Consider the following 25,660-nt stretch of genomic DNA (forward strand, 5'->3'; position numbering starts at 1 on the left):
CTGACGTTCTTGAGATGTTGAGCCACAACTCAAAGTGTTACTTCCCCTTGGCTGTGTGCCAAGGTAGATTAAATTTAAAACAGGGATGGGGAAATCACTTTTCTTAAAGAGTCTTAAGTGCCATAGCAATATACTTCTGAATCGCCCTATTCTCTACACATGACTTTCATAAGTATCCCCAAAATATTTAGTTTCCACATGAATTTTTCAAATAAAACGTCTCTGGAAATGAGATGTCAAAAAGTCCACATTTAAATGCTTATCTGTTCTGGAAGGGAAAGGCAGCTTATAAATATTTAAATGCTTAGACCTATGTATAGATGTGTGTGCAGTTTTCTTCCATTTCAAACAGCCAAATGCTTTGTGCACAAACTTGTTTGTCTCAACAATACTATATTCTATTTAAAAATATTCTTTTCATTGGGGTTTATCGCCTCCTTTTTCATCTCTATTAATGGAGTGGCCAATATCTGAGAACTGATCTCCGTTTTTTGAAGTGTTTAGGTGAAAAAAAGCTATTGAATATTGCACTCCTGTAGTGAATAAGACTGGAAGATATCTTATTCACCCAAGATGCATAATTCACGGAAGGCTGTTGGCATTTAAGTGATAAATTCTTGTTCTTGAATTCTTACTGAGAATACTATATATTTTTTTCCCTTGTAGAAGAAATTCTTTTGTTGCAGTAAACTCTAAGAAACAGAATTGTTGGTTATTTAAATGTTAAAGAAGAACAGAAAAAGCAGAATTTTCTGTTCTCCGATAGGACTGATTAGATCCCACTGTCAACTGATCTAACTGCAAGTCTTACGTGAAAGTCGATATATTTTTTTTACTGCCCTTGGTTCTTTTTTTGAATGGAAAAAAATAGAACATAACATCCTACCTCTGGAAGAGACCTCGGAGGTCTTCTAGCCACCAACACAATCGATCCAATTTTATGACCTTTTTTGAGGTGGTTGTTAAGTGAACACTGTGGTCTTTTGGTGAACCAAGAGTTATGGGGCACTTTTGCCCCAAAAGCCAGAAATAAATGGAGGTTTTTGGCACAAACTTCATAAAATGATGGCACACAGCCATGGAACAGGACAGATGGCAGTAACTGGGGGGGCGACTAAACGGGGGGGGGGTTGTTTTGGGGATTGTTTCTAATTTCCTTTTAACTTTTGTGATATGTGTTTTTTAATGTTGTACGCCGCCCTGAGTCCTTTGGGAGAAGGGCGGCATATAAATCCAATAAACAAACAAACAAACATACATTTCGTTAAGTGACTGGTCATAAGTCAGAATCAGAATCAGAATAGAGCAGGAAGGGACCTTGGAGGTCCTCTAGTCCAGCCCCTTCCTCAGGCAGGGTATCCTATACCATTTCAGACAAGTGACTGTGCTTAAAACCTCCAGTGCTAAAGATTTTAAGCACCCACAATGTCGAGGCAAGCTGTTCCACTGGTTAATTGTCATCACTGTTAAGACGTTTCTCCTTAGTTCTAGGTTGCTTCTCTCTTTGATTAGTTTCCATCCATTGTTTCATGTCCTGCCCTCTGGTGCTTTGGAGAATAATTTGACCCCTCTCTTCTTTGTGGCAGACCCTCAACTACTGGAACACTGCTATCATGTCCCCCACAGTCCTTCTTTTCTCTAGACTGGCCAAATCCCAAATCCTGCAACCATTCTTCATATGTTTTTGTCTCCATGCCCTTAATCATCCTAGTTGCTTTTCTCTGCAACTTTTTCCAAAGTCTCAACATCTTTTTTTTTTGGTAATGTGGTGACCAAAACTGGATGCAGTATGCCAGGTGTGGCCTTACTAAGGCTTTATAAATCGGTACTAATTCTTCACGTGATTTTGATTCTATGCCTCTGTTTATACAACCCAGGATTGTATTATCTTTTTTTTTTTTTGCCGCACGTTGCGGGTTCAAGTTTAAGCGATCGTCCACTAGGACTCCAAAGTCTCTCTCACAGTTACTGTTTTTGAGCCAAGTTTCACCCAATCTGTAATCTGTCAAGGATTACCTTTATATGATTGATTTCATGCAGGATTTTGCCTAGGGTTGTGACATTGGATCAATTTTCTGCACAAGCTAGTAATTCAGAACATCCAAGTGGTTTCAACAAAGAGGACCTCTTAAAGTTACTGGTTCCACCGTCAAGGTCTCCTTAACTCCCAGAAGTTTATTTTGAATTAACACTGGAGTCTGCCATTTTAGCCATTGTACAATGAAGAATATTTCATAGATTCAAATCAATACCCTTTTAATATCTTGCCAAACAAGGGTACTATTAATCTTCATATACGATGTATACGTAGTCAATTTACATTTATATTTTCTATAGAAATAATGGGATGTAGCTGACTGATTACATAGGTTGATTACTATTTTCATCATTAGAGTATTATGTGAAATCAGACCATACAGGGGGGGGGGAAAGTAATTTTCTCTCTTATTTTTCTTTAACTGGTTTCAATTTATATGTTAATTTTTTTGTTAAGGCAATGGACCATATTTATCATGCCAATTTTTCTAAGATGACCCGTCTAGATATACCCAGTATTTTCTGTTATTAATCTAGCAGCATTAATAACAAGTGTAATAGTGCCTTACTTTTCAAATTGGTATTCTTAACAGATAATAAAAAAACCGTAAGATGTTTTTTTTATTCTTTGATTAGTAATTAATGGGATTGTTTGAACTACTATATCCCCAAATTTACAAAGGTTTGTGGATGATCAGCACATAAGTAAAATGATTTTTTTTCTTTGCTCTCTCTCTAACATTTATTCCTTTTTTTTGATTACGTGTGAAATGTTAACTGGGATTAGATGCCGAAAGTGTGAAAACCTGAAATGTAATTTCCGCAAAGCTATTGAGAGAAAATTAGGAATTTTTGTCCTTCCGTACTTGTCATTCATTTTCGGGTATTTTTCTACCAAAAGCTAAGGCTTTCTCCTGGTTTCAGCCTTTAGTAGAAGTCTGTGAAATTGTGCGCTATTAGGAATAGAATGGAATGGAATAGAAGTGTGATCGGACACACAAGGAATTTGTCTTTGGTGCATAGACTCTCAGTGTACATAAATAAAAATAAAATAGAATACATTCATCAAGAATCATAAGAAACAACTTAATGATAGTCATAGATTACTCATAAGAAATCAAATTATACTAGGAAACAAAACAATATAAATTTTAAAGATGCAAGCAACATGGTTATAGTCATAAGTGGGAAGAGATAGGTACTAGGAAAGAGATGGGTACTAGGAAGGAAGAGAATAATAATAGGGATACAGCCTTAGATAATTTGAGTGTTGTGGGGATTAGCTATCTTTTTGACTCATGCAGTATACAGGTCCTCGATGGAAGGCAGGTTGGTAGCAATAGTTTTTTCTGCAGTTCTGATTATCCATTGAAGTCTTTGTCTGCCTTGTTGGGTTGCAGAGCCAAACCAGACAGTTATGGAGGTGCAGAGGACAGACTCAACAATTCCTTTGTAGAACTGTTATCAGCAGCTCCTTGGGCAGTTTGAGCTTTCTGAGTTGGCGCAGAAAGAACGTTCTTTGTTGTGCTTTTTTGATGACATTTTTGATGGCACTAATTTATTATTAATGACTAATAATATACTACATTGCTGGGGGTACATTTGTGTATGAAGCAAGCACGTGTAAAAGAAAAAGCCCATTAGCTCTTTAATATTTTGTAGTAAGTTTCTGTGCATCCGTCCGATCGTACAGATTCTTTCAGTTAAACATCATCTTGCAGGGACAGGGAAAATGTTAACTTCTCTGTTGCAATGTATTTTCTCAGAAGTAAAAAAAACTCTGGTGTAACGCAAGTTGTGTTAGCGTACTGATATTTGTAGAATATTTGTAGCAAGGGCTGAAATGCGGGGTCCTTGGTGCTCTCTGAGCTTGGTAGTTTTCTTGCAGGTGTTTCAAGACCCAACTAGGTAACATCATCAGTGTTAGGAGGTGGGTTTGTGGAGAGGAGGAGGAAGACGACTGTGGGGTCCTTGGTGCTCTCTGCGCTTGGTTATTTTCTTGCAGACGTTTCATGACCCAACTAGGTAACATCATCAGTGTTAGGAGGTGGGTTTGTGGAGAGGAGGAGGATGACTGTGGGGTCCTTGGTGCTTTCTGCGCTTGGTTATTTTCTTGCAGACGTTTCATGACCCAACTAGGTAACATCATCAGTGTTAGGAGGTGGGTTTGTGGAGAGGAGGAGGAAGACGACTGTGGGGTCCTTGGTGCTCTCTGCGCTTGGTTATTTTCTTGCTGACGTTTCATGACCCAACTAGGTAACATCATCAGTGCTAGAAGGGAGTCGGGTTTGCAGAGTGGAGGAAGGAGAGAAGGACGTGGAGAACTGTGGAGTTCTTGGTGCACTCTAAGCCTGGTTGTTTTGTTGCAGACATACATGATGTAAGCCTTTGTTTTCAGTCCATTTATTGTTTCATTCTGCTGCCATTAAAAATATAGAGGCTGAACTAGAAGCAGAAATATTATGAATTATTTTGTGACACAGAGAGATTTTTAAGCCCCTCATTCTCAGACTCTCCTATCTTGAGGGATTGTTATGGGGGATAAATCTGGATGGTAGAGCATGGATAGTTAGTCTAAGCTGGGTGGAAAAAGATGAGAATACTTGGATATTAAAGTGAAAAATCAGATCAATCCCCCTTTCCTGTTTTAATATTGACTATCTGTTTGGCTCCCACAGAAAAGAACTACGGATGCTTCTGAAACGTCAACTTTTGCAAAGTTAAAAACTTTATCCTGCAAGAAGCATCTTCTAGAAGGCGAACCAAGGAAATATATCTAAAGGAAGGAAGATGACCTTGACAGAAACACGCAGAAATTGTTATATAGACACCAGGGTTAAGCGCTCAGAAGCAAGACAGCATTTGGAAATGGCTCATGTAGAGAACCCACAGGAGTATGAGGAAGAAGAGGAGGAGGAGGAAGAGGAAGGTACAGATGAATCAGATTGCAAGATTCTGTTCTAAAAGTCAATCTCAATTAAAAACAGATGGAGATTGATTACCTGTTCTGATCTACTTCACCGGGCTGACAATGGGGCATCACACCCCAGAAAAAGAAGTAAAACCACGTCAAAACAGATGCAACCTCATGTTTATTACACAAAAACAACATCTTGTGTTCCATAGTTCACATAATTATATAAACAGGATGCATTATAAGTATACTCTTAAGATTGCAATAAAAGGTAAATGTTCCCCTCGCACATATGTGCTAGTCGTTCCCGACTCTAGAGGGCGGTGCTCATCTCATTTTCAAAGCCAATGAGCCAGCGCTGTCCGAAGATGTCTCCGTGGTCATGTGGCTGGCATGACTAAATGCCGAAGGTGCACGGAACGCTGTTACCTTCCCACCAAAGGTGGTTCCCATTTTTCTACTTACATTTTTTACGTGCTTTCGAATTGCTAGGTTGGCAGAAGCTGGGACAAGTCACGGGAGAGCTCACTCCGTTACGCGGCGCTAAGCATTCGAACTGCCGATCTTTCTAATCAACAAGCTCAGCGTCTTAGCCACTGAGCCACCGCGTCCCCAAGACTGCAACAGGGTAACTTTAAATCCGTAAGCAACACACAAAAGTTTAGTCATTTATCTTGTAGATCAGTGTTTTTCAACCTTTGTCAACTTTAAGATGTGTGTGGACTTTCAGCTTCCATTCCCCAGCGAATTCTGCGAGTTCATGACCACACATCTTAAAAGTTGTTAAGACTGAGAAACGGGAATTCTGGCAGTTGATATTCCTACATCTTAAAAGTTGACAAGATTGAGAGAAATATTCTTGTAAACCCACTGATTGCAACACAAGAAGTCTTTAGTGTCGCTGTGAGAGGCATTTTGATGCTTCCCAAGAAGACAGCTGGAGTGAACATTGAAAATGAAACTAGTTCATGATGGCCGAAGTTATTCCCAATCGTAATATTTGGAAAAAGCTTTCCAATCAAGAGTTAAGGGGAAAAAAAACCCTTAAATGTGCAGCCTTAAAATTACTATATTAGCATGCTGGTCATATGGGAAAAGATTCTTCCAAGAGGTAGCTACCACTTCCCGTCCAATCTCCACTTTATCTGAAAAAAAAAAAAGCAAGAAGAAACATGATTAAACATCGAGATATTTCCATGTCATCTATTCCCCCTCCCCTAATTCAAAGGACTTGGTTTCATTTGCGAAATGGGCCAGAATTATTTATTGCTCTGAAAGCAACTTTTGATAAATTATACACAAAGAAGAAACACTTTTTAAAAAAAGAAATCTCCCAAACACCATACTTACCATACGTAGCTTCTCTTTGGAGCCTGGCCAAAAACACTGTGTGAATTAATTGCACAGATTTGAACACGCAAGCAAAATAAGAAAAAAGTTCCATCCAATCTGGGCAACTTTTTCTGCGGCTGAACCTTGCTTGTGGGAAATGCAACTCCTGTGAAAGTTAATTGGTCCCTTGATACCAAGACTCTACTGTGCAGTGGGTGGGAATCGGCTGTTTCTTTTTCTTTTTGACTTTACGAAGTCCTAGCAGTGTTATCCCTCTGTCTGGTAAGACAAAAAAGCTGCTGTGTATGCAAACATTGTCCTTACCGAAAACACAAACCTCATAGTGGCTCATTTTTAAATGTCCAGGTTTTGGAAGGGGAAAAAAAAAGTTCTCTGCAATATATTAAAGCCTTCCGCGCATTTTATTCCCCTATCTATTTTCCTGCATTAATAAGAGACTGCAAAAACAGTTCGGACGTGCGATCTATCAAGACCAATTTTTTAAAGGACTTCCGGCGGATGCCACCAGGGCAATGGACGCTCCCTTTAGAGCGTCCGATCTACAGCTGATTGTTTCGCCGGGAATCGCGGACATCGGCGATTCCCAGGGGCGAAAATCCTCTGCCTCGGGCAAAGAGGCGGAGGAGAGCTTTTTCGGGCTGGGTTGAGCCCGTTTGGACCCTCCAGGAAGGAATTCCTGGAGGCAGAAGCGGTGCTCCCCAGGTGGCCCGAGAGGAAGCTCCAACAGCTGGATCCCCCTGCTTTGCAGGGCAAGCTCTGGAAGGCACGTCTCCGTTTACATTGTTGATTGGTGCTGAATTGTAACGGTCAGACTGAGACTGAAGCGGTGGCTGCAAGTATTTTTGGTTTTTTTTTTTTCTGCTTTCTCTTATTATTCTACAGCTTTATAACAAAGACTTTCACTTTGGGGAAAAAAAAACGGAGAACTTTTTCCTTTTAAAATGGCTACTTTTCTTTCTCTGCTTGTTCTCCTTAATTGACTCTTACTGAAACCTTATACAACAGTGCCATCTGGTGGTTGGAATTGAAAAAGAGGGGGAAAAAAAGAAAAGAGGATTTTCCTTTTTTTTTTTTTTTGACTTGCTTGGCGCCTTGGCAAGTTATGGCTGCACAGAGAGGTACCAAGCCCAAGGGCACCTCCTCTCCTTTACAACAATCTCAGCTGTCCTTGTTGGCACAACTTCAATCTCAATCCCAAAATCCACCACCTGCAGCAATTACCAATAAAGAAATATTGGATACTTTGAACATTAAGTTTGGTGATATGGAGAAAAATATGTTGGATTTGAAACAGCAAATGAGAAGCCAACAGGACCAAATGGATCAAATGAACCAAACTATGGAAGAGATGAGGGATCAGGCAGCTCGGGCTAATCAAGATATTAGAAATGATGTTGTTTCTGCCCTTTCTGGACTGGCTGTAAATTTGGAATTCCTGGATGATGCGGTTAAAGAGACTCAGAAGGATGTTGGAAAATTGGAATACTGGGCAGACAAGTTGGAAGAGAGGGCGGATAGAATTGAGCTTGAGCAGTTGTTATTCCAGTACAAGCAGTTAGAGGCTGTTTTGCGGGTAAGGGGTTTGCCAGAGGATAAAGACAGCGGGAAAGGAGAAGATTTGAGGGTGATTTGCGCGGAGGCTTTTGCCCCCCTTCTACAAGTGGATCCAAAAGAGATTCTCCAACAGATTGAGAAAGCCTACAGAGTCAACTCCTGGTATGCAAGACAGCGAAACTTGCCAAGAGATGTGGTGGTTCATCTGGAAAGGAGATACCTGCGTAATGAGATTGTACAGGCTGCATATCATCAGAGATGTACTGTGCGAGATCAGGAGGTGAAAGTTTTGAAAGAAATACCATTAAAAATGCTTAGGCTGCGCAAAGAGTTTAAATTTTTGACGGATGAGCTGAAGAAACGTAACCTGCAATTTAGATGGGAGTTGCCAATTGGCGTTACTTTGATTTACTCTGGGAAAAGATATCGATTGGATTCTACTCAGAAGGCCAGAGACTTTTATTCCAAGGTTCTGAATGCTGGTGAGCCAGGATTGGAATCGGAAAAGACCCAGCCTGTTCAGCAGGAGCCAATAGAGATAGCAGCCTCGTCACTTGCGTCAGTTGATAAACAGCTTGTGGAGAGACTGGAAGAAGCAGTAGGCTTGGGATTGGAATTTAAAGAACAGAGAATTACTAGAGCAACGGCAAAGAAAATGGAGAAGACTATACAGCAACTTCGAGTATCTCTTGATGTACCTACACAATCTGAAGCCGTGGGAGGAGCAAGGCCTAAGAGATTTCCTACTGATATGAGGGCTATGCCTCAGAAGCTTCAAACTAAGCTTGACGATGGTCAGGCTGCTGACCTGGAATGTTAATGGACTCAATTCCCCACAAAAAAGAAGAAAGGTTTTCTATTATTTGAAACAGCATAAAAATGATGTAATTTGCCTTCAGGAGATGCATATTAAGTCTAGTGATCAAAATTTTTTGGACAATCGGAAATTGGGACAATGCTTTGTAGCCTCAGCTCCTGAAAAAAAAGAATGGTTTGGTGCTGCATGTTATTTATGAAAGTTAAGGCTTTATGGATTAAAATATGGTGGATAATGCAGAAGAAGATTCTTAAAAAAATAATAATAATAAATAAATTTGCTCCCCAATTTTTTCTATTGGGCATAGTACCTGACTGCACTGTTGCTGAAACTAAATTAATATTGTATATGATTACAGCAGCTAGACTGCTGGTAGCACAATATTGGAAGAAAGCAGAATTATGCTCTATAGAAGAATGGATACTTAAGGTAGCAAATCTTGCCGAAATGGATAAAATTTCTGTATATCTAAAAGATCACTCTTACGATAAGTATATTATAGATTGGTATCCCTGGATTGATTTTGTAAAATTAAGGTACAGTTCAAAGGAAGTGTCTATGGGATTTGGTTGAGAAATGTTTCATAAATATGTAGTAATGGTTTTGGAAAGGAGGTTATGATGGTTTTTTTTCCTTTTTTGTCTTTTTTGTATTATCCTGTTCTTATTCTGATATATGCATATTATTATTGGGATATTTGTTTTTCAGATTTGCTGGTAACTGTGCTTCTGTCTCTATCTGGGAAGTCAGGGGTTGGGTTAGGGAGGGTTAGGGTGGGGAAACGGGGGTGGGTGGGTGGGGGGAGGGGAGGGAGAAAATGTTTTACATTTTTTTTTGTTTTGTGTAAAACTTTTCAATAATAAAAAAAAATAAATAAATAAAAATAAAAATAAAATAAAAAAAAAGACCAATTTTTTAAAAAGTGGACTTTCGGGGGGGATGAAACTATTTCCGGGAACGTTGCATGAAGACATCAAAGAGGTGTTTTTTTTTATAAAGCATAATAATTTTCAATGCATTTTTTGAAAAGATCCGCAGCTTGGCATATTGCAGAAAATACTAGTCCAGAATTGGTAGAGAGGCAAAAGAAGTTTATAAAGTACAGGTAGTCGCAAAGGTGCTTTTTCCATGAAGAATTTTCACTTCTCATCTTCAGTTCTGGTTGAATTCTCCACCATTCAAGTGATCGGGACTGGAAGCTAAAACATATGAGGAACAGTTGCAGGAACTGGGCATGGCTAGTTTAATGAAAAGAAGGACTAGGGGAGACAGGATAGCAGTCTTCCAATATTTGAGGGTCTGCCACAGAGTGGAGCGGCTCAAGCTATTCTCCAAAACACCCGAAGGCCAGACAAGGAAGAATGGATGGAAACTGAACAAAGAGATTCAACCTGGAAATGAGGAATTTTCTGACTGAGAGAGCAATCAACCCATGGAACAGAAGTTGCCTTTGGAAGTTGTGGGAGCTTCATCCCTGGAGAATTTCAAGAAGAGACTGGATTGCCATCTGTCAGAAATGGTGTAGGGTCCCCTGCTTGGGCTGGGGGTTGGACTAGATGACCTGCAAGGTCCCTTCCGACACTGTTAATTATCTAAGTATCTATCTAAGATGATCAAAGGCCTAGAGACTAAAACATACGATAAACGGCTGCAGGAACTGGGCCTGGCTACTCTAGTGAAGAGAAGGACCAGGGGAGACAGGATAGCAATCTTTCAATATTTGAGGGGCTGCCACAGAGAGGAAGGGCTCAAGCTATTGTCCAAAGCACCCAAAGGGCAGACAAGGAACAATGGATGGAAACTGATCCAGGAGAGATTCAACCTGGAAATAAGGAGAAATTTTCTGACAGAGAGAACAATCAACCAGTGGAACAGAAGTTGTGGGAGCTTCATCCCTGGAGGCTTTCAAGAAGAGACTGGACTGTCATCTGTCAGAAATGGTGTAGGACAGTGATGGCTAATATTTCCAGACCAAGTGCTCAAAGTATGCGCCCGAACCCTCAAAATGCAATGCGTGCACGGCCCCTGCACATCTGCCCCTGCATGTGCCTTGCCCCCCGTGCACATGCCTCTCCCACACCCCCTGCTCATGTGCAGCAGAGACCTGACGACCAATTGACCAGCAGGAGGCACGCGCGAATGCGCACCAGAGCTAAATTGGGGCGACTGCTCACGTGCCCACAGAGAGGGTGCTTTGTGCCACCTGTGGCATGTGTGCCATAGGCTTGCCATCACGGGTATAGGATCTCCTGCTTGGGCGGCCGGGGGGGGGGGGGAGGGTTAGACTAAATGACCTACAAGGTCCCTTCCAACTCTGTCAATCTGTTCCTCACCTTGAATTGTTTATAGAACAAAGGTGGGATATAAAGAAAAGTAAATCTCTGGTCCAGGTGACCCAGTCAAATTCGATTTTGCATATCCCATTCTACTGAACAGGAAGGAAAGGATGTGGCATTTTTTCTGTTTTGTTTTGTTTTACAGAGTTGAGCTTCAGTTCCAACCGGAAGAAGTCAGCAACTTCTTGGAACTGATACGTTGTGATAATCTTGCGGACAATCCCATCCAAGAGAGAGAGAGAGTAAAGTATTTTTGCCTCTGCTCCTTTTCCATTGTTCTTTAGAATGGGGGAAAAAATATCTGTTAAGTAAAGAAAGTTAAAGCAGTGGCCGTATATTGGATTGGTGCAGGCCATTAACTAGTTAATTACCTATCATTAATTAGCAGATGAATTCTACAGTGGTGTTGTCTGGAAGATAAAAGCAAGACACACCAGCTGCGCCTATTAAATCAGGTTCATTCCTGATAGCTTTGATTAGAGCCTAAACAGCGCTTTCCAATCTTCCAAAGTGATGTATTTATTCACTATTAATTAATGATACACTGCAGATTATAAGATCCATGGCGCTTGTGAATCCCAGGTTTATTCATTGGCGTATTCTTTTACCCCCTGTCCTTATCAGAGGGAAAGTAAACATGCGTGCCTAAGAAACATGTTTACTCTGTTTTGTGAGTTGGATTGGTTGCCAGTTTGTGGGATTTAAGGTGTTGGTTGGTAGCTATAAAGTTCTACGTGGCACCACCTGTCTCCATAGAATCATCTACTATTTAAAAAAAAGATGTTGAGACTCTAGAGCAGTGTTTCTCAAACTTGGCGACTTTAAGTCCTGTGGACTTCAACTCCCAGAATCCCCCAGCCAGCTATGCTGGGAGTTGAAGTCCACAGGACTTAAAGTCGCCAAGTTTGAGAAACACTGCTCTAGAAAGAGTGCAGAGAAGAGCAACCAAGATGATTAGGGGACTGGAGACTAAAACATAGGATGAACAATTGCAGGAACTGGGCATGGCTAGTCAAGTGAAGAGAAGGACCAGGGGAGACATGAGAGCAGTCTTCCAATCTTTGAAGGGCTGCCACAGAGAGGAGGGGGTCAAGCTATTTTCCAAAGCACCTGAAGGCCAGACAAGGAATAATGGATGGAAACTGACCAAGGAAAGATTCAACCTGGAAATAAGGAGGAATTTTCTGACAGTGAGAACAATCAATCAGTAGAATAGAAGTTGCCTCCAGAAGTTATGGGAGTTTCATCACTGCAGGCATTCAAGAAGAAGAGACTGGACTGCCATTTGTCAGAAATGGTGTAGAGTATTCTGCTTGAGCAGGGGGTTGGACTACATGACCTACAAGGTCCCTTTCAACTCTGTTAATCTAATCTAATAGAATAGTTGTAAGTCGAGGAGTACCTGTGCTTTTAATAAATTAATACATTATTCTGAAAAATGGAGCATATAGTAGTGGAACCCTTTAACATGAAAGCGGCTGGTGACCTTGGGCCAGTCCCTCTCTCAACCCAACTTGCCTCACGAGGTTGTGGGGGTGGGAAAAACAGGAGGAAGAAGGAATATTAGATATATCCACCACTTTGAATCGTTTATAGACATAATGAAAGGTGGGATATAAAATAAATAAAAAACCTGGACGAAAGCAGTCAAAAGAAACAAGCCAAAAGCATCCCACGTTTGAAGACATCCCGGGTTTGTTTCTCTTAGGTTAACTTTATGATTCTGAGCCACCAAGAAGCCGCCCCCTTCCGACCTTACCAAGTTGCATTTGGAAGTCGTGATACGTATCCGGATTTCGGATATTGAAGGCAATGTAAACTTCAGGCGTTTCTCTCTTCCCGCCGTCCCTGTGAAATTTTTGCAGGATACCAATCAAGTGCTGGCTTACCTCCGGATCGTATACCACATCTGATAGGAATTTAAAGGGGGGAAAAAAGGGAACAAATGAAGTGGCTGTCAGCGTTCCAAACATCATTCAGAATTAAATCAGAGTTCAAGGCATAGCTTTCATCAAAGTTCCAATTTAATAAGAAAGACATGTTGGTATAAACTGTGGAAACCCGGATCTGAAAGCTTCCTGTTGAAAGATCAAAGCCTTGCCCCCGCACCCACAAGACCATCACTTGGTCCAATCTTCCTCTGCTACGCTGGCATTTCCACCCATCTAGTTCTGGTCAAGTGTTCTTGTTCTTGTTTGTTTATTGGATTTATATGCCACCCTTCTCCCAAAGGACTCAGTGCAGAGGTGCGGAGACAAAAGATGACCTTGGGCTTCTAGAAAGGAATGTTTTGTTTTGACAACAACACATTCTGCTCCTTACTATTCCCCCCTCCCTATTCCCCACTAGTGAAACAGCATAGTAAAATAATAAGAAAGTGTGGCAGGTCAAGGATCCTAAAAGGAATATGCCTGCAGGCCTGACAGTGGCATTTTTTAAAAAATAAAATGCAAATTACAAGGCAATATCGATTGGAGAGAATGGATCACTGGATAGGCAGGGATTTAAAATAGATCCAGACTGGAATGTCTGCAGGGTAGGGTCAAAAAATTCAAGATGGCGGCCACTATGTGGCAATTAATGGTCCAACTTTTTTTAATGAATATCGCAATTGGAACCCCTGTACAAATCCTTACCTCTTGATTGGGAAAAAAAAAAACCATTTTGCAAAAATAATAATAATCAAGATCTATTGCAAAGACATAAATATGAATATTTCTGAGCAGTGCATAGAAGAGGGTTAGCTATAGTTATCTTTTTTTTCCAAACTTCTATAGTCGCCCATCTCTGGATGGTGTGGAATCCATTCTTCCAAGAAGCTTCTTCAGCTCTGACTGGATTCCACCATCTGGTCAGAGCTGAAGAAGTTTCTTGGATGAGAAGCGAAATGTCTTCCAAGAAGAAACCAGAAAGTCCAGTTGCCTCTTGAAAAAAATACTTTTGGGTCAACCATGACCTGGATGACTGAGGATCTCCATAGACACTTTCTATCCCTTGCTTCTTGTCCTGCCCTCAGGTGCTTTGGAGAGTAGATTGACTCCCTCTTGTTGGTGGCAGCCTCTTAGATATTGGAACACTGCAATTTTGTCACATCTAGTCCTTCTTTTCATTAAACTAGACATACCCAATTCCTGCAACCGTTCATCTATTTTATCATCCAGTCCCCTAATAATCTTTGTTGCTCTTCATCGCACTCTTTCCAGACTCTTGATATGAATGCTCACATCTCAAAACTCTAGTGCTTAGAACATGTTTGCATTCATTCCTAACTCAGCAAACTAAGTCTGATCTCTTTACCATTACCTGCAGCAAGAATGACGTCGGCTTGCAATTTCGCAAGCTCGTCCTTGGACACTAGATTCCAGTCTAGTTCTTTTACTGATATTCGGACATGGTCATCTTCCGGGTCAACATCAAGATGGCCCTGATGGTTTGGGCTTTCTCCTGGACGGTGGCTGCAAGATTCATCCTCCAAAGTCAAACCATTCAGATGGATGTTCTGAGACAGCTGTTGAAGGACGCCCTCGTGGTGATCGCTGAAGATGTACTCTCTCGGGCGGCAAGCTTTGCAAATGACAATTCCCGTCAATCCAATCCCACTTCCCAATTCCAGAATTCTTCTAAAGGAAGAGAAAGAGGATGAACAAGGAACAAAACAGACGAAGAAGGAATAGTTTCGGGTCTACCATTCATTTCACCAGGTCTTCTCGGTGCTTTGGAGCCAGGAAGAAGATGGACTTGTTCCAAATCCATCTTTAGCCACGGCAATTGACTAAAGTCAATTCTTTGGCCCAGTCAGTACCCCTCAGCCTACCCTAGCCAATATGTAAATACATAATATAAGGAGAGTTCTCCATGCAAATGGCTTCATCTGAGCTGCGGTGGCCCAGTGGTCAGAATGCAGTACTGCAGGGTACTTCTGCTGACTGCCGGCTGCCTGCAATTTGGCAGATCGAATCTCACTAGGCTCAAGGTTGACTCATCCTTCCATCCTTCTGAGGTGGGTAAAATGAGGAGCCAGATTGTTGGGGGCAAATAGGCTGACTCTGTAAACCTCTTAGAGAGGGCAGTAAAGCGGTATATAAGTCTAAGTGCTATTGCTCTTTCTTCCTTCCTTCCTTCCTTCCTTCCTTCCTTCCTTCCTTCCATCCATCCATCCATCCATCCATCCATGGTGCACAGTAGTTAGAATGCTAACTCTGCCAGCAATTCGAATCTCACCAGGCTGAAGGCTGACTCAGCCTTCCATCCTTCCGAGGTTGGCAAAATGAGAACACAGATTGTTGGGGGAACTATCCCCCATCATAGAGTGTCCTCCTGGCGTGCCTTGCGTCTCCCCGCCCCCCAAACCTGAAGCTCTTCTCAAAATTGTGGTGCCGACCAGCAGAGGGACGAAAGAGCCACATGTGGCTCCAGAGCCGCGGGTTGCTGCCCCCTGTCTTAGTGAGTCCACGTCAGTCTTCGCAAAAGGAACAAGCTGAGCTTTAGCTGGCTCTGTCCGAGCCTAAAGTGGAGAAACTCTACCTGTTTCTGAAGACCTCTGAGTTCTCCAGAGCCCATTCGGCCAGGTAGAGGCCAGCATCCCAGGTGACTAGACCCGTGGTTCCCCGTGAAACGAACGCCACATTTTCACGAAGTGTGACGACATCTCCTGAGGGCTGAAAGGAACATATTGGTAGGAAGGATCCATCGCCTTTGGAAACACTCAAGGGAAAGACACCTGCGAGTTGAATTAAAAGATTCCTGGGGATGTTGCACAAAACATCGACACAGTTTTCAATGCAACAGGGAATTGACACTTCCGTATTTCAGGATAGTGTCGGTTTCCCAGCCTGGCATTCTGCCCTGGAATTCCCTGATGGGTCCCTAACCCTTGCAATTTCCCAAATTAGCTAGCGGCGGCTAAATGCTATTGGGTTTTATGGCAGCAAATTTAGTAAGGCTTGTTACGAATTCTAGGAGAATATAATTGCTTCCTTAGGAACAATCAGGTGGGGTAATTTTAATTCAGAGCAATTCAGATCTTGGGTTTTAACAGAAGAAAAGTTTCTTTCTCAACCTTTCCTGTCTTCCTAAGCTAAACTCATGTTTTCCTAACAACTGCTGGACATATTCTTTAAGGCGATGGCCATAGTCCTCTACAAAGACAAGTTTAACAAAACCATTGTTAAGTCTAGCTTGCGCTGTGATTTCTAGCTTAGGCTCCAGGTTCTAGTAGAACTCATAGAAGGTGAACATGAAGACTGAACTTGAAGAATTAAAGACGACTGCACTGTTCATGTTTGTTTGTTTGTTTTAAAACAGAGACTTCCTACTTAAGGAGTTCTTGGTGCTCTTTGAGCTTGTGTTGTGGCCCGCCAGCGGCCAGCGGAGTTGGTAGCAGAGTCGGAGAGTGAGGAGGTTGGGGAGGAACATGGGCCAGTCCTGGGGACTGAGGGAAGCTCTGATGAGGGCTCTGTGTCGGAGGCAGAGAGGGAACTAGACAGCAGTGAGGCAGAGGAACAGCTGGAGCCTGTTCCCAGGGTGTGCATGTGCAGAGCTGCCAGAAGACAACAACAACTAAGAAAGCAGGGTCGATTTAGGAATAAAGCCACACCTTGGAGATGATTGACCCCTCCCAGAGGAAACAAAAGAGGAGTGAACGGGGAGTGGGCTTTTGCAGGAAGCAATGCATTCCTTCGGTCGTTTCAAGAGTGGAAAATTTCTGTTTGTGACTATAAGAGACTCTGTGCCAAGTGTGGCCTTGCCCTGCGTTTGGAAACTAGTTATCTGGCAGCTCTCCAAGCGAGATAAGGTTCGTGTTGATGAATATTCCTCTGAAAGACTGTTTGCTAAGCCTTGCTGACTGTGAATGGAAGGAATTCACAGTTGGGTAAATAAAAGGGGTTTTGCTGGGGACCAAGACTCTGCTTCATGCTTTTTAAGGAAGCCTGGGTCAGAAAAGCTTGTTTGTTTTCATGCAGTTTAATTACCCTACCTGGGTAACATCCTTAGTGCTGTACTGATGATGTTACCTAGTTAGGGTAATGAAACGTTTGCAAGAGAACAAACAAGCTCAGAGAGCACCAAGGACTCGTAATATCATCGGTGCTTGTGATGATTCCTACTTACCAATAAATAGTTCTTGTAACAGTGTGTAGTTTCTTCACAATTTAGGACAACCCCTAAAGCTTCGTAGAGCTGATCCAGAGGTTCAGTGCTTGTAGATTCATGCTGCAGTTAAGGGGGGATGGGGGGGACAGCAGAAGATACTAATTTGGGAAGATGATCCAGACAGAAAACGAAACGATCCAACAAGAATTTATTTCATCTCCTTCCACAATACTTTTATCATTTGGCTGTAGAATAATTGTCAGGCTTGTTTGCTTTTTACAATAGCAGGAGGGAGTCATATAAGCAGACATACATGCAATATATGTATTGTCTGGGGGAATTCTGGGAGTTGAAGTCTACACATCTTTAAGGCGCCAAGGTTGAGAAGTACTGCTCTGGGCAGTCTTCAAGGTCAGTCTCATGAGAAGAATTCGTTACGGTAATCTAACCTGCGTGGTCACCACAACCCAACCGTACCTTTTTGATCAGCTCGGATAAAAAGCGTCTTCTGTATTGAACGGATGGAGGATATTTCAAACAGAGTGGATGATACACAGTCTGAAACGATGAAAACAAGAGCGGTTGTTGTTGTATTTGTTGTTGTTAGTTGCAAAGTCATGTCCGACCCATCGTGACCCCCATGGGCAACGTTCCTCCAGGCCTTCCTGTCCTCTACCATCCTCTGGAGTCTCTCTCTGGACACAATGAGAATCTATCTGCTGAACAAAACTCTGCATTGGCGACAGGGAAAGGCATCCGGCCAGTAAACACCCGGCTCTATTCAGTTGCCCAGACTCCACCCCTGATGCAAGGGATTATGGGGTCGTTAAAAGAGGATAATGATTGAGAAGGAAATAAGATCTAATTGCAAAGAAATGTTTACCTTCTGTAGGACAGCCAAAAATGGAGAGGAATCCTCTGAATATTTTAGGGCCTCTTCAAGACTCTAGATAGCAAAACACATGTACGATTTGATGGAGGAAAAACATGAAATCATTGTTTTATTTTTAGGAGGAGCAACCAGCAATTTCTGTGTTCTATAAAATCTAAGATTTTTAAAAAGCAATTTTTCATTTTTCATTTTTTAAAAATCTCACATTTACTCTGTGCTTGGCAGAAAAATGAAAATACGGTACAGGTAGTCCTCAACGTATGACCACAACTGAGCCCAAAGTTTATGTTGTTGAGTGAAAAATTGGTTAACTGAATTTGTCCCGTTTTACAACTCTTCTTGCCGGCCTTTGTTAAGTGAATCGCTGCAAGTTGTTAAACACAGTCGTTAAGCAAATCTGGCTTCCCCACTGACTTTGCTGGTCAGAAGGTCGCAAAAGGGGATCGATGACCCCGGGACATGGCAACCGTCATAAATAGGAACCAGTTGCCAAGCACCTGAATTTTGATCCAGTGGCCGTGGGGATGCTTCAAGCATCATCAAGCGTGAAAAACGGTTCTAAGTCGCCTTTTATCAGTGCCGTTGTCTCTTCGGTCACTAAATGAATTGTTGTAAGTCAAGGACTACCTGTATCAGGAATTCTCCTTTCCATCCTCCCTCACAGCAGCCTTGAAAGACCTTGAGAGGGATCTTGGAGTCTTAGTGGACAACCAGCTAAATATGAGCCAAAACGCAATGCAATCCTAAATTGTAATAATAGAGGGATTCAATTGATCAAATGAAGTACTAATACCACTCTATAAAGCCCTAGTAAGACCACACCTAGAGTACTGCATCCAGTTTTGGTCATCACACTATAAAAAAGATGTTGAGATTCTAGAAAGAGTGCAAAGAAGAGCAACAAAGATGATGAGGAGAGGGGAGGCTAAAGCATACGAAGAACGGTTGCAGAAACTGGGCTAGTGAAGAGAAGGACCAGGGGAGACAGGATAGCAGTCTTCCAATATTTGAGGGGCTGCCACAGAGAGGAAGGGGTCAAGCTATTTTGCAAGGCACCCGAAGGCCAGATGAGGAACAATGGATGGAAACTGATCAAGGAGAGATTCAACCTGGAAATAAGGAGGAATTTTCTGACAGTGAGAACAATCAACAGTGAAAGAGAAATTGCCTTCGGAAGTTGTGGGAGCTTCATCACTGGAAGCTTTGAAGAAGAGACTGAACTTCCCTCGGTCAGAAATGGTGTGGGGCAGTGGTGGGTTTCTACCGGATCGCACCGGATCGTGCGAACCGGTTGAAGAATGAACCCGGAAGTAATTTCCGGCCCCGCCCCCTTGGCATTTTTTTTGCATCGGGGCTGACTCCCCGCCGCCACTGCTGTTCCTTGTCTTCTGGCCCGTTTCCCAACTGGCCTTTCCTCGCTTGGAGGGCTTTGGAGGGAAGCTTCTGCAGAAGCCCGGGTGAGTGACAACAAGTTCCCGCCGTTACGAAGTCTCGGAGGCTGTAATTTTCTGAGCTGTGCGCGCGCGCCTGTTTTCCACGGCGTGGAGCAGCAGCGAGGCTCTGCGAGGCCGGCAATGACTCAGGATGCCATCCGGGAAGACGAGGAACGCGAGGGGGGACCGTTGACGGCCTCCGCAATCATCGCTCGCCTCGCAGAGCCTCGCTGCTGCTCCACGCCGTGGAAAACAGGCGCGCGCGCACAGCTCAGAAAATTACAGCCTCCGAGGCTCAGAACGCTTCGGAGGGAAGCTTCTGCATAAGCCCGGCCGAGTGACAACAAGTTCCCGCCGTTACGAAGTCTCGGAGGCTGTAATTTTCTGAGCTGTGCGCGCGCGCCTGTTTTCCACGGCGTGGAGCAGCAGCGAGGCCGGCAATGACTCAGGATGCCATCCGGGAAGACGAGGAACACGAGGGGGGACCGTTGACGGCCTCCGCAATCATCGCTCGCCTCGCAGAGCCTCGTTGCTGCTCCACGCCGTGGAAAACAGGCGCGCGCGCACAGCTCAGAAAATTACAGCCTCCGAGGCTTCGTAACGGTGGGAACTTGTTGTCACTCGGCCGGGCTTATGCAGAAGCTTCCCTCCAAAGCCCTCCAAGCGAGGAAAGGCCAGTTGGAAAAGGGGCTTTGCTCCTGCTCCGGGCTGGAGGCTTCCCTCCGAAGTCTTGGGATGTTCTGAGGAGCCCCCCAAGGAAAAACGCCGCTGCCAGGTAGTTAAAAGTACCTCTCTGATTCTGTCAGACTCTGTCAGTCTCTCTCTGATTCCCTCTCTCACTCCCTCTCTGTTCCTCTCTCTCTCTGTCTGTCTGTCTCACTCACACACACACACACACACACACTGTGGTCACCTTGTTGAGTGTTCCAATCACATTTGAAACACTCAACAACTGGCCTGCATTTATGGTATTTTGCAGCATTCTGCAGTCATAGGACCAAAATATATGGTTAAAAGCATATATTTTGGTCCTATGACTGCAGAATGCTGCAAAATACCATAAATGCAAGCCAGTTGTTGAGTGTTTCAAATGTGATTGGAACACTCAACAAGGTGACCACAGTGTGTGTGTGTGAGTGAGACAGACAGACAGACAGAGAGAGGGAGTGAGGGAGGGAATCAGAGAGACTGACAGACAGACACACACACACACACACACACAGACAGAGAGGGGGAGGGAGGGAGAGAAAGATAGAGAGACACACACAGAGTGAGTGATTAAGTGAATGAGTGAGAGACAGACACACCCACATATACAGAGTGACAGAGAGAGAGGAAGGGAGGGGAGAGAGACAGAGGGAGAGACAGAGACAGACACACACACACACACACACACAGAGTGAGTGAGAGACAGACAGACACACACACACAGAGTGACAGAGATGGGGGAAGGAGGAGAGAGAGACAGAGATACAGAGAGAGAGACAGACAGATAGACACCCAGAGAAAATGACAGAGGGAGGGAGAGAGGGAGAGAGGGAGAGAGAGAGAAAGAGCCAGAGAGAGAGAGAAAAAGAAAAAGAAAAAAAGAAAGTGGGAGAGAGAGATGAAAGAAAGAAAGAAAAAGAACTTATGACCACAATTGAGCCCAAAATTTTGGTTGCTAAGCAAGAGCATCGTTAAGTGAGTTTCACCACATTTTCCAAGTTAGCCATGCCCACCTGGTCACATGGCCGGCAAGCCACTCCCACAAAGGAGGCCACACCCACAGAGTAGGTTCCAAAAAAATTTGAAACCCACCACTGGTGTGGGGTCTCCTGCTTGGGTGGTGGTGGGGTTGGACTAGATGACCTACAAGGTCCCTTCCAACTCAGTTAATCTAATCTAATCTTTCTGATTTGTGGATCTCAACTCCCAGAATTTCCTAGCTATGCCATGCTGGCTGAGGAATTCTGGGAGTTGAAGTCCACCAAGTCTCAAAGTTGCCCCTTCCAACTCTGTTAATCTGAAAATCAAAGCCAAAACAGGAACGGACAGACCCCCACCCCACCCCCCACGTTGTAATCCAGATGTTCAAGGATTGCAATTCTGGATACTGAGCCTTGCATCTTGCAGGCTGATCAAAGCGGGGAGGGGGCATCCAGCGGGGAGGGGGTGGGATTCCAGCCCCTCTCCGCCTTCATTCCTCCCTCCCCCCTCTCCCAAATCTGGCAAAATTTGAAGCCCCTCCCGCTCACAGGCTCCGCCTCCCAGCAGCTCTTTTCCTCCACGCGCGCCTCTCAATCAGGGATCTAAGATAGAGAGAGGAAGGAAGAAGGGTGTTGATGCAACCGGGCGCCCCCGGGCGCTGCTGTGCGCTCACCTCCCAGGGGAGTTCGGCCAGGCGCTTCCCGGCTAGGAAGCCCCTCTGGAAGCCGAGCGCTGCCTTCTCTTCCAGGGCCTGCCCTCCTTCCTCCATCGGCTCCTCCTCCTCTCCTCCTTCTCCTCCTCCGCGCGTTCGGCCTTCCGGAGGTGTGGTGGGGGCAGGATCCGTGCGTGTGCCCGCCCGCGAGGGTGCGTGCGCGTGTCCGCGCGTGTGCAAAGTTGCAAGCCGCGGCGTTCAGACGGCGCCTCTGTACTTCCCCTCCGTTCGTCCCAAAAATGCATTACTCAGCTAGAGATCTTTTGGGGTAGAATAACAGAATAACAAGTGTTGGAAGGGACCCCCGGAGGTCGTCTAGATTACCCCCCCCCCCCCGCTACCATTCCAGACAAGTGATTGTCCAGTCTCTTATGAAAAGGCTGCTGGTGTGCGGCACCCACAACTTTTTTACATTTTTAATTTTATTTCTTTTGTCAAGCACGTATAAGACAACAGATATAACTATAAACACGATTAGGAATGCAGGACATGAGTGGGGACAGTAGGACAGGGACGGTAGGTACGCTGGTGCGCTTATGCGCACCCCTTGCTGACCTCTTAGGAATGGGGTGAGGTCAACAGTAGACAGCGTAGGGTTAAAGTTACGGGGGTTTGAAGGCAACTTCTGTTACACGGGTGAATTGTTCTCCCTGTTAGGAAGTTTCTCCTTAGTTTTAGGTAGCTTTCCTCCTTGGTTAGTTTCCATCCATTGCTTCTTGTCCTGCCCTCAGGTGCTTTGGGGAATAGGCTGACCCCCACTTCCTGGTGGCAGCCCCTCAAATATTGGAAGTCAATTGTCATGTCACCCCTAGTCCTTTTTCCCCACTAAATTTCTCCTTAGTTCTAAGTTGCTTTTCTCCTTGGTTAGTTTCTATCCATTGCTTCTTGTCCCGCCTTCTGGTTCTTTACGGAATAGGTGGACCCCCTCTTTTTTTGTGGCAGCCCCTCAAATATTGGAACGCTGCTATCATATCACCCCTAATCCTTTCTTTTCACTGCTGCGTCTTCTCGTGCCATATCTGTCATCGGATGTTGGCGATCCTATTTTTATCAGCAGCCGCACGAAAAAGTGCTGCTGAGTTTTGTCCAAACTATTGGTCCCCTTTTCACTGGGCTAGACGTGCCCAGTTCCTGCAACCGTTCTTCATGTGTTTTAGCCTCCAGCGCCCTAATCATCTTGGTTGCTCTTCTCTGCACTCTTTCCAGAGTTTCAACACCTGTTTTAAAAAAATAATACGGTAAAGACCAAAAGTGGATGTAGTAGTCTAAGTGTGGCCTTACTAAGGCTTTATATGGCATGGTACTATTACTTCACGTGGTCTTGATTCTATCTGTCAGGGCAGCCTCCATCAGTAACCAAGAAAGAAACCACTCAACTCTATTTTTCAGAATTAAGAGTACTTTTACTGGTGGTGAGTAGAAAGCAGCTAAGCAAAGCAAGATCTGAGGCAAAAGGGCGCGTAATCATAGATATCAATATGTGACCCAACTCCCTCCCCCTGATAACCCCAACCCCCCAGTCCAATCCGCACACCCCACAGGTGTCATGTGTAATCATAGATATCAATATGTGACCCAACTCCCTCCCCCTGGTAACCCCAACCCCCCAGTCCAATCCGCACACCCCACAGGTGTCATGTGTAATCATAGATATCAATATGTGACCCAACTCCCTCCCCCTGGTAACCCCAACCCCCAGTCCAATCCGCACACCCCACAGGTGTCATGTGTAATCATAGATATCAATATGTGACCCAACTCCCTCCCCCTGGTAACCCCAACCCCCCAGTCCAATCCGCACACCCCACAGGTGTCATGTGTAATCATAGATATCAATATGTGACCCAACTCCCTCCCCCTGGTAACCCCAACCCCCCAGTCCAATCCGCACACCCCACAGGTGTCATGTGTAATCATAGATATCAATATGTGACCCAACTCCCTCCCCCTGGTAACCCCAACCCCCAGTCCAATCCGCACACCCCACAGGTGTCATGTGTAATCATAGATATCAATATGTGACCCAACTCCCTCCCCCTGGTAACCCCAACCCCCCAGTCCAATCCGCACACCCCACAGGTGTCATGTGTAATCATAGATATCAATATGTGACCCAACTCCCTCCCCCTGGTAACCCCAACCCCCAGTCCAATCCGCACACCCCACAGGTGTCATGTGTAATCATAGATATCAATATGTGACCCAACTCCCTCCCCCTGGTAACCCCAACCCCCCAGTCCAATCCGCACACCCCACAGGTGTCATGTGTAATCATAGATATCAATATGTGACCCAACTCCCTCCCCCTGGTAACCCCAACCCCCCAGTCCAATCCGCACACCCCACAGGTGTCATGTGTAATCATAGATATCAATATGTGACCCAACTCCCTCCCCCTGGTAACCCCAACCCCCAGTCCAATCCGCACACCCCACAGGTGTCATGTGTAATCATAGATATCAATATGTGACCCAACTCCCTCCCCCTGGTAACCCCAACCCCCCAGTCCAATCCGCACACCCCACAGGTGTCATGTGTAATCATAGATATCAATATGTGACCCAACTCCCTCCCCCTGGTAACCCCAACCCCCCAGTCCAATCCGCACACCCCACAGGTGTCATGTGTAATCATAGATATCAATATGTGACCCAACTCCCTCCCCCTGGTAACCCCAACCCCCAGTCCAATCCGCACACCCCACAGGTGTCATGTGTAATCATAGATATCAATATGTGACCCAACTCCCTCCCCCTGGTAACCCCAACCCCCCAGTCCAATCCGCACACCCCGCAGGTGTCATGTGTAATCATAGATATCAATATGTGACCCAACTCCCTCCCCCTGGTAACCCCAACCCCCAGTCCAATCCGCACACCCCACAGGTGTCATGTGTAATCATAGATATCAATATGTGACCCAACTCCCTCCCCCTGGTAACCCCAACCCCCCAGTCCAATCCGCACACCCCACAGGTGTCATGTGTAATCATAGATATCAATATGTGACCCAACTCCCTCCCCCTGGTAACCCCAACCCCCCAGTCCAATCCGCACACCCCACAGGTGTCATGTGTAATCATAGATATCAATATGTGACCCAACTCCCTCCCCCTGGTAACCCCAACCCCCCAGTCCAATCCGCACACCCCACAGGTGTCATGTGTAATCATAGATATCAATATGTGACCCAACTCCCTCCCCCTGGTAACCCCAACCCCCAGTCCAATCCGCACACCCCACAGGTGTCATGTGTAATCATAGATATCAATATGTGACCCAACTCCCTCCCCCTGGTAACCCCAACCCCCAGTCCAATCCGCACACCCCACAGGTGTCATGTGTAATCATAGATATCAATATGTGACCCAACTCCCTCCCCCTGGTAACCCCAACCCCCAGTCCAATCCGCACACCCCACAGGTGTCATGTGTAATCATAGATATCAATATGTGACCCAACTCCCTCCCCCTGGTAACCCCAACCCCCAGTCCAATCCGCACACCCCACAGGTGTCATGTGGGCTGCATCTTCAAAACCCATCATCAGGTTGGTATGCCGGACGGTTGCCCTTGGCGGCAATTCCACTATCTGTGGCATGCGCAGTAGATGGTGAGAAAACCACTCCCTTCTTCATTCACTCCTGTGCTTCAGCTTCCCCTCCCAAGTACCATATTATCTCCCCCCCTCCCCGTTTCAATGGCAGCTGAAAGCAATCAGCAAAGCAGAGGCTGATATCATCCCTCTGTTAATTCAACGCAGTGTTGCATTGGCTTTTTTGGCTGCTGCTGCACACTTCTGGCTCATAGTTAAGTGATTGTCCACTAGGAT

The 25,660-nt window shown here is 44.6% G+C and overlaps 2 protein-coding genes across 2 annotated transcripts in view; one reads left to right on the forward strand and one right to left on the reverse strand.

Moving 5' to 3' along the window:
* ALG1 (ALG1 chitobiosyldiphosphodolichol beta-mannosyltransferase) overlaps positions 1–5,129 on the forward strand; it is a 29,906-nt gene extending 24,777 nt beyond the window's left edge. The window contains exon 14 of the mRNA XM_081966094.1: positions 4,716–5,129. The gene's annotated coding sequence lies outside the window, so the exon portion shown is untranslated. The remainder of the gene's footprint in view (positions 1–4,715) is intronic.
* EEF2KMT (eukaryotic elongation factor 2 lysine methyltransferase) lies at positions 5,112–21,926 on the reverse strand. The gene is made up of 8 exons (XM_081966109.1): positions 21,792–21,926; positions 17,988–18,050; positions 17,582–17,662; positions 17,123–17,224; positions 15,536–15,669; positions 14,315–14,631; positions 12,771–12,920; positions 5,112–6,096 (listed from the first exon to the last, which is right to left on the reverse strand). The coding sequence occupies exons 1-8, from the start codon at positions 21,885–21,887 to the stop codon at positions 5,996–5,998; spliced, it is 1,044 nt and encodes a 347-aa protein (XP_081822235.1). The 5' UTR covers positions 21,888–21,926; the 3' UTR covers positions 5,112–5,995.
* Between the last annotated feature and the right edge of the window lie 3,734 nt (positions 21,927–25,660).

This window comes from Natrix helvetica (genome assembly GCF_964273705.1).
Source record: "Natrix helvetica genome assembly, chromosome: 13".
Lineage (NCBI taxonomy): Eukaryota > Metazoa > Chordata > Lepidosauria > Squamata > Natricidae > Natrix > Natrix helvetica.